Source organism: Gossypium arboreum, chromosome 9 (genome assembly GCF_025698485.1).
Source record: "Gossypium arboreum isolate Shixiya-1 chromosome 9, ASM2569848v2, whole genome shotgun sequence".
In the NCBI taxonomy this organism is placed as follows: Eukaryota; Viridiplantae; Streptophyta; class Magnoliopsida; order Malvales; family Malvaceae; genus Gossypium; species Gossypium arboreum.
In genome coordinates, this window is record NC_069078.1 from 74007305 (window position 1) to 74016765 (window position 9461).

Consider the following 9461-nt stretch of genomic DNA (forward strand, 5'->3'; position numbering starts at 1 on the left):
AATAACAATAAATAGAAAAAAATTCAGAGAGAGGGAGTGAAATTACTGTCTACGCTGCCACCGCCACTTCATGCTCGAAGTCCCAGATTTCCCCATTCTGATATCTCTTGATTCCTTTTTAATGACTCTAACTACCAAAAAGTTCATATAGGGGAAATCAGAAATGCAATGAAAAAGCAAAAAAAAAAAAAAGAAAGAAAGAAAGAAAAATGTTGCAACTCTGCAACTAAAGGGTTTTGTTGGCTTAAAGGGTGAAAAAAAAAAGTTACAACTCTGCAACCAAATGATCTTGTTGGCTTAAAGGGTGAAGAAAAATGTAACACCCCTAACCCGTAACCGTCCCCGGAATAGGTTAAGAGCCATTACCGGACTTGTAACTAAATTCAAAACAATCATTTATCAATTATCATCTCGTTTCAGTAACTATCATTCAATCGCATTGAATATGTACTTAAATCAAGTATACAAAGCTTTAATCATGCATTCGGGACTAAATTTTCAACATCTTTCCCTACAATGTTGAAATTGAATTGTGTTCTATTAATGATTTTTAATTGTTTTAATTCTGTAGCTAACGTCATACCTGAATCCTCGACTAAAAAGGGAAAAGATAAAGTCACCGAGGAATAGCTCAGAATTTCTGGTTTGTATTTCTATAATCCGAATTTAATTATTAATAGTTGTATTTAGATTTAATGCATATGGTAAGTGTTGAGGTGAGTATTTGGCATTTTGATATTGAATTGAATTTACATGTATATGTGATTATATGAAAAATTGATATTGGATATTGATGGCATGCCATAGGATTGGAAGAGTTCAGGGATTTCTTCGACTTCGAGTCGATGAGACACTGGGTGTCAATTTACTACTTCGGATTAATTCGATGAGGCACTAGGTGATAATGCACTAGGTGCCAATTTACTTCAGTTTAGCCGATGAGAAACTGGGCATCAAATTATTACTTCAAATTATCCGATGAGGCACTGGGTGCCACACTGGTGTGTTTTGGTTGGATCCGTGTATCCATCCGAGTCCGAGTCGTGTTAATAGGGGCAATGAATAATAAAGTTTTATGATTGATATTGAAATGGCATGGTATGAGAAATGGAAGTGAAAATAGAATGTGAAATATGTTGTAAATATATGGAATATATGAGTTATATACTCATGAAATGAATATGGAATGGATAATATAATTGTATAATGAAATGTGAAATAAATTGTGAAAAACTATTTATATAGCAAGTATGAGAATTGAGATATTTGTGAAACAAATGAAATGTGAGATGGTTGTTGTAAAAATTAAATATTAATATTTGTTTATATTTCAATTGTATATTTGTAATTTTTTATCTTTTAAATATTCAGATTATAGAAATACCACTAAGTTCATACTCAGCGTACAGTTTTATTCTCCTGCGCAGGCTAGGTACTTAATTTTTATCGTCAATTCAGTATCCAACAACAATCCCAATGATGATCGTTTTATGAATCACTAAACTAGACTACAATCACGACTACGGCAAGCGCACCTATCTAATGGTAGTATAGCTATGGTGAGTTCAGAATATCGTATCCACAAGGACTAAAAGTACTAGTATTAACTATTTTTCTATTATTTAGCCTAAAATAAAAAGGATTTGTTTTAATCTAAAATTAACTAAACTGATTAACTAATGAACGCGATAGAGAGTGAAGGAAATAATTGAATAAACCAATGATAAAGACAATACCCAAGGAAGAGTCCCTTAGACTTCAATTATTATTCTGACTTTCAATTAAATGATTTATTCACTTGTCTTGATCCGTAGAAATCCCTAAATTATGTTAATATCTCTTTCGAGACTAAGAACAACTAACTCTAGGTTGATTAATTAAAATCTTTTTCTAATTAAAACTTGTATTGTCGCATTAACTCAATCTATGGATTCCCTTATTAGATTTGACCCTAATCCGGCAGATTTATGTCGTCCTATTTCTAGGATTGTAATCAACTCTGCTTAATTATGCTAGATCTACTCTTAAATAGGGATTTTTGCTCCACTAAATAAGCACATCAAACTTGAATTAATATCCTGAAAATATTAAGACAAGAATTAATAACAGATAATTAAGAACAAGAACAATTATTTATCATGTAATTCAGAAAATTAAATAATAAGATCCGTCATAAGTTTCATCTTCCCTAAGTATCTAGGGAATTTAGTTCATAATTTTGGGAAAAAACATCTCAAAAATAGGAAAACAACAAAACATAAAGAAACCCAAAAACTTCAAGAGAAATTGAAAGGAGATCTTCAGTCTTGAAGGAGATCTTACGAGTTGAATCCATGACGTTCTTCGAGTAATTTCTGCTTTCTATTATGTGTGCCCCTTTAGGTCCTCTACTAGTATGTATTTATAGACTTTAGAATGCTCAGAAACCCTAAAAATTGGCTTTTTCCACGTGTTTGAGAAACAGGGAGCGATATTGACATAAGCTGCCACATGGGCGTGTGGCCAGCCCGTGTAGAATTAGTCTTGGCAGTGTGGATCCTTAAATCAGCCCATTTTGTCCATTTTTGGCCCATTTTCTGCTTCTTTTGTTCCTTTATGCTCTCCTAAGTATAAAACATAAAATTAAAGGATTAGGAGCATCAAATTCACTAAATTAGATAATAAATCATCCAAAAATATGCTAAGCATGGGATTAAAACATGTTATATTTATGGTTTATCAAATATCTCCACACTTAAGCGTTTGCTTGTCGTCAAGCAAAATCCCTAACTCACAGTTAAAATTAAACTTTCTCAATTCATAATTTTCATCAATAATGTTTTATCATAATTCACAGATAATCATACATTGATAATTCAACTAAAAGAGCACTAAATGCACAAACAATAAGTCTAACATTTTTTAAAGCATGAAAACATAAGTATTTTCCCTTATCTAAGTAATTAATTCAAAACTGACAAGATTTGACATCCTCACTAAAGGTTCACTCAAATCACTCAAAAGTGTTTAAGGTTCAAAAAAAATTTAGCACTCAAGAGTCAAACATGAAAAATTATTACCATAAACTTGCATGAAAATCAAATCTCCACCACTATAATAAAATGATACACAAATCAAAAGGTCTTTCAAAGGTTTGTAATGAGGCTTGGGTTAAAGGTGTGGTTAAAGGCTGAACAAGAAGGTTAGAGTCGAGATTGAATTAATAAATTACCTAACTAGAAAAACTAAACTAATACTGAATAATCACATCAATCGAAATAATTCAAGAATAAAACGAGCTTCTTCTCAGAATATTGAATTTATTACTTAAGCTTAAACCAAAGAATTAGAAATAATCAACATAAATGTATAATAATATATATATTTTCGACTTTTTTTTTTTTGAATGAATAAGAACAAAATAGATAGTAAGAGAAAAATTAATAATTGGAATAAAAGAACATAGTTAGGCAACTAACCAAATCAAATCTTGACAAAAAGTAAGTCAATAAAACGGGAACAATTCTTAATGAATCAAAAATAAGTTATGGATTAATATTAATGGGTAAATCAAGAAACGGCTTGTTAGGCTCAAAGGGGTTCACTAAGGGTTAATTATGAAGGTAGGCTTTTTATGGGATAAGTGGGTTAAAACCTGGCTGCCTTTATCATCTTAGTATATCAAATCAAATGTGTGGTCTCAACATGTATAATCGAAGCAAGTTTTAGAATAACAATTCAATATTGACATACTCATAACCAATAACAAAGTAAGCAAGAAAAAATTGTATGCTCAAAGACTCAAAATCTCACAAAAATTATGACTTTTGATATCAATCTTGCAAATTTCAAACTTTAAGGTAATACCTCAATTTAGGGAAACAACCTAAAAAAAATTTAATTCTGAAAATAGACTTATCTTACTTGATTCTCTAGTGTTTTAAAGTTTAAACCATCAATGCACAAATACCTATGAATTTAATCTAAAATATATCAATAAGAATCATAAATCGAAGAAAAGTTCATTCTAATAATGATATGAGAAAATTGCTGAAAAACACAACGCAGAATTCAGGGATTTTCAAATAATCATATTAACAACCTCCCTACACTTAAGATGTACATTGTCCTCAATCTACAAACAAATATAATCATAAAATAAACAGAATATTATAAGATAGGGAGAGAATTGAAACTCCCCTGACTGTTGGATGAAATTCTCAAAATAGTGAAAAACGGGATTGTAGATAAATGCAGAGGTAGTGCAAAATTCTGAGCAACTGATAAAAAGATAAACACAATACTGAAGAAGATTAAAAAGGGTTACTCGATTAGAAACAACCATAAAAATAGAAAGAGAAAAATAACAAGAAAGATAAAAATAAAAATAAAAATAAAAATAAAAATAAAGATAAATAGACTCAATGGTCCTCATCATCAAAGAAGTCAGCATCGTGATCCGTTGGTGCTAAAAATGAAATATAGAGGTCCTGACATATCTGCTATAAAGCAGAATGAGTAGGGCGGTGACTCGAAGGTGGTGGTGGATGTGGATCTTCGTGGTAGGGAGGAACATTATCAGTGAAGTCTGTAGTGAGGGGGTCCACTCCACGTCGCCATTCGATCATCCTCATGTGGATCATGCCCGAGATGCTCTAAGGGGATATCTGGCCAACAAGTGTAAGTGTCGAGGATTGCTCCGGTGTTTCGAGTAAACCGAAGTGTTGAGTGAGAAGAGTCGTGTACAGGCCGAGACAGATGGGACCCTTCTTATGGCGTTCAGTCTGATTGTGGAAACACTACAGCAAAACTGGTTTTTAGCGGCGTTTGAATGAAAAACACCACTAAGGAACGAGCATTAGCGGCGCTTCCCAAAAACACCGCTAAAGATTGAGTTTTAGCGGTGCTTTTTCAAAAACGCCGCTATATTTTGTGTTGAGCCTTTGGTGGCTTTAGCGGCGCTTTCTAAAAACGCAGCTAAAGATCGAGTATTAGCGGCACTTTTCTAAAAACGCCGCTATATGTACACCTTTAGCGACGCTTTTTAGAAAACGCCGCTAAAGATCAAGCATTAGCGGCGTTTTCTAAAAAGCGCCGCTAAAGAATTTTGTAATTTAGTGGCTTTAGCGGCGCTTTTTTAAGAAACGCCTCTATAAGTATACCTTTAGCGACGCTTTTTAAAAAACGCCGCTATAAGTACACCTTTAGCGGCGCTTTTTAAAAAACGCCGCTAATGCTCAATTTTTAGCGGCGTTTTTTGAAAAACGCCACAAAAATAGAAAAAATTAAAATAATATTATTTAATATAATTTTAAAGATTTTTGGTATATGATTAATTGTTTTTTATTTATATGTTAATTATTTTCTTATATAATTGTAAATGAGATAGTATTAATTTTAAAATATTGAATTAATTATCATTATATTTTAGGGTTTACGGTATATGGTTAAGGGTTTAATGTTTATGAGATACTATTGTATGGTTTATGTATTATGGGGTTAGGGATTATGGTTTATGGTTTATGGGTTAAAGGTTAAGGTTTAAGTTTTAGGGTATTGGGGTTTAAGGTTTAGGGTTAAGGGTTAAGGGTTTATGTTTTATTGTAAGGTTTAGGGGTTAGGAGCTAGGAATTTAGGGTTTAGATTAATTACTGTTTTTAATTTATATATCAAATAATTTCTTATATAATTGTAAAAGATAATATTAATTTTAATATATTAAAATTATGATTATAGTTTAAATTATTTAAGAGATAATAGATAAACTTTATATATATTAAATGGTTTAGGATTTAAAGTTTACTTAAGATTTGTTAAATGATGAAATTTTGAGCAATATTAAGCATTCTGAGCATCAATATATTTAGATATTTTGAGGTTTAAAATTGAACTCAGGGAAGAAATAAATATAAAAACAACTAACATAGTGGATCAGGAAAATGCTTTGACATGAGCTGCTTTCTGTTTGACTTGTTTACATATCTAAATAATAGATTGTTTGAGGATAGGCCATGGATTTGGTGATATTTATTATTTAAACTATGTAGGTTTTAGATGCAACGCATGTACATGCAAAGGCACATGATTAATAACATGAACAATGACTTTTGTCGAAACAAATTCTAATTCTTGCATTATGGTGGCATTATTAAAAATTTATTTTTCCATGTCATAATTCAAAGAGATCAGATAATGTGCTTTGACATATGTGGCTTTGAGGGTCGTATAAGTGATTTCCTTATTGGCCTGACTCTGGCTTACAGATGCATACTTTGGCTTTCTGTTCCGGTGTTTTGGATTCTCTGGCGGTTGAATTGAAAGCGTCAAAGGACTTCTCTAAGTTATATGCAGGCATTGCAATACTTTGGCTTCATATAAGCTTGAACCAAATATACATTGTATATTGTTTCTTCTTTTTTTTGATCTTTTCCTTTGATTAATGAGAGGTGATGATGAATTGGCATTCTTTTCTCATGAGGATGAATTTTGTTTTAGAAATTATAATACTTTGTGTGTTTGTGTGAGTTAGTTTTTATGTATTAAATTACATATTAAATCAATGTTTATGTATTAAATTTAAATTCATTAATTTTTATATTTAGTTTTGAAATTTAAATTTTAATAGAAAATTTCATTTAATTAATATTTTTATTTATCCTTAAAGTATATAGTTTAGATTTCAAATTTCAAAAATTAAACATAATATAATATTTTAACATATAAATAAATATTATTTAATTAAAATAAAATAATTTTTAAAGGTCATATTTTTAGCGGCGTTTTTAGGAAAAGCGCTAAAATCATGACCTTAGCGGCGTTGTGGGAAAAGCGCGCTAAAGGTCTGGTCTTTAGCGGCGTTTTTAAAAAGCGCCGCTAAAGGTCTGATTTTAGCGGCGTTTTTCTAAAAACGCCACTAATTTTTGCAGCAGTGTATATAGCGACATTTTTTGCGGCGCTTTCCAGTATTAGTGGCGCTTATAAACGCCGCTAAAGGAAAAAAAACGCCACTAAAAGTCTATTTTCCTGTAGTGAAAGATAGCGCGATGAAGTACACCAAATCAAAAACATGCCCAATAGCCATGCTCCATAAAAAATAGGCAGCATAGGGGTACCACATATTAGTAATAAATATAAAGACCTACCTACAAGCATTTGATTTGTGGGAGGTTGTCAACTCATATGTTGAACCAGCACCTCTAAGAGCTAACCTAACAGTGGCTCAAATTAGACAACATTCTGTTGAAAGAACTAAGAGACACAAGGTCATGTCTTGCATCCAAAATAGTGCGTCTGATGTAATTTTCACAAGGATCATGGCTTGTGAGTCACCAAAGCAGCCTGGGATAAGTTGAAGGAGGAGTTCTAAGGGACTGAAAGAACAAGGTAGCAGCAACTTTTGAATTTGAGAAGAGAGTTCAAGAACTTGAAGATGAAGGAGGAAAAAACTGTCAAACGATATTTAGATAGGATTATGACTATGGTAAATAGCATAAGATTGCTTGGAGAACAGTTCACTGAAGCAAGGATAGTAAAGAAAGTGATCTCAACTTTACTAGGGAGGTATGAGGCAAAAATATCATCCTTGGAAAGGGACCTGACTAGCATCTCCTTGACAGAGCTAATAAATGCTCTCTATGCACAAGAGCAAAAAAGAGCCAGCAGACTGGAGGAGCACCAAGAAGGTGCCTTCCAAGCCAAAACCAAGCCAACCTCGAGTACAAATGCCTACAAAGGCAAAAAAAATGGAGAAACAAGCCTAAAGCAGATGGTGAAAGAAGATATCCACCCTGCCCACACTGCAGAAAGCTAGGTCATCCGGGTGAAGTATGTTGATTCAGACTTAATGTGTAGTTTCAAATCTGTAAAAATATGGGCCATGCTGAGAAAGTCTGCAGAACCAAAGGCAAGCAGAGACAAAACCAACCTCAGCAGCCAAGAGTTGAAGCTTAAGTGGCAGAAGAAGAAAGTGATCAAGAAGAAAGAGTCTTTGCTGTCTCTTGCTCATCTGCCAAAAGAAAAGCCACAGAAGGATGGCTGATAGACAGTGGTTGCACAAACCACATGACCCCTGATACTGGCATTTTTAAGTCAATTGACAAAAGCTTCAAAACAAGGGTGAAGGTTGGAAGTGGACACTTCATCAAGCTAAAGGCAAAGGAGATGTGCTGATAGACACTCCTACAGGTACCAAACTTGTTACAAATGTCTTGTTTGTGCCTGATATTGATAAAAACTTGCTTAGCATTACTCAGCTGCTTGAAAACGGATATTCAGTAGTATTCAAAGGCAAATAATGCCTGATCAGTTATTCAAATGGATCTAAGCTCATGTCAGTAACCATGGCTGACAAAAGTTTTTTTGTGGACATCTCACAAAGGCAATCTCTTCGAGGGACGCATCAGGTTAGGCCATCGAGTTCTGATTTAGAACCTTTGCATCACCGACCCATTACTGATCGTAGTAGTCCGAAGCTTGGAGATCGTCGTTCACCAAGAGGTTTTCCACAATCTGATCCATTAAACCGAAAGAAGCTTGGTACTCGTATTGCTGATTTAGAATCTCAACTGGAGTAAGCACAAGAAGAGCTAAAGAATCTCAAAGACCAGTTGGCTTCAATAGAAGCTGCAAAGAAAGAAGCACAACAAGAGCTGAAAAATAAGATTGAGAAGCCTAAAGCTTGGGAAACTGTTGAAGTTAATGAGAAGGTTTCTCCGAAAAGAACTCGAGATTCTAAGAAATCTGATTGTAGTATCAAAGATGAAGTCTCTGAAGATCTTGTAACAGATCAAGCTGAAGTTGATCAAAATGGTCCTGAAATGGACACTGATGATGAACCAGTCAGATGCATTACACCATAGGCTGAGATTTATGAGAGAGCTCAAGTGGCTGCAGTTGAACCAATCAACTTTGAAGAAGTTGAAACTCAACAAGGATTGAAGCAAGCCATGCTCGATGAGATGAGCATGATCCACAAGAATCAGACTTGGGATCTTATTCCTAGACAAGTTAACAGGAAGGTCATTGGAGAAAAGCTATTAAGGAAAAATGGGAATCTGCAGCATGGAAGCCAAGGAGGAGTGTTGAAGTTGGCCTCCATGTAGCACAATCAACCAAGAAGCAGACCATGCGACATAAGTTATGCAGATGAAGTATGAAGAAGCAGATCAAGCCACACTTTCAGCACATGAAGTATGCATGCAGATGCTGAACCACATTACTACTATCTTATTTTCTTATTTCATTTTGTTTAGTTACCTTAAATATTGTTTTGTAATTTAGTCAGATTTGAACTAAGTTGTCATTGTTTTTTTGATGTAATTACGTACTAATGGACTGATAAATCAGTTTATCTTTGTGTGCAAGCAATATTATTTAAGTTCCAATGTTACTTAATTAGTGGTAGTAGGTAATGTTAGATGACAATTTGCTTTGTTTTGACCAGCTAGATGCCTGGTATATGTAATTGGCTTTATGCCAACATC

General features: G+C 33.4%; 1 protein-coding gene across 1 annotated transcript; it reads left to right on the forward strand.

The window, feature by feature from the left end:
• The first annotated feature begins 8318 nt into the window (after window positions 1-8318).
• LOC108455555 (interactor of constitutive active ROPs 4-like) lies at window positions 8319-9080 on the forward strand. Its single transcript, XM_017754102.1, has 3 exons — window positions 8319-8475; window positions 8554-8756; window positions 8838-9080. Exons 1-3 carry the CDS (start codon window positions 8319-8321, stop codon window positions 9078-9080), a joined length of 603 nt encoding a protein of 200 aa, XP_017609591.1.
• The last annotated feature ends 381 nt before the right edge of the window (window positions 9081-9461 follow it).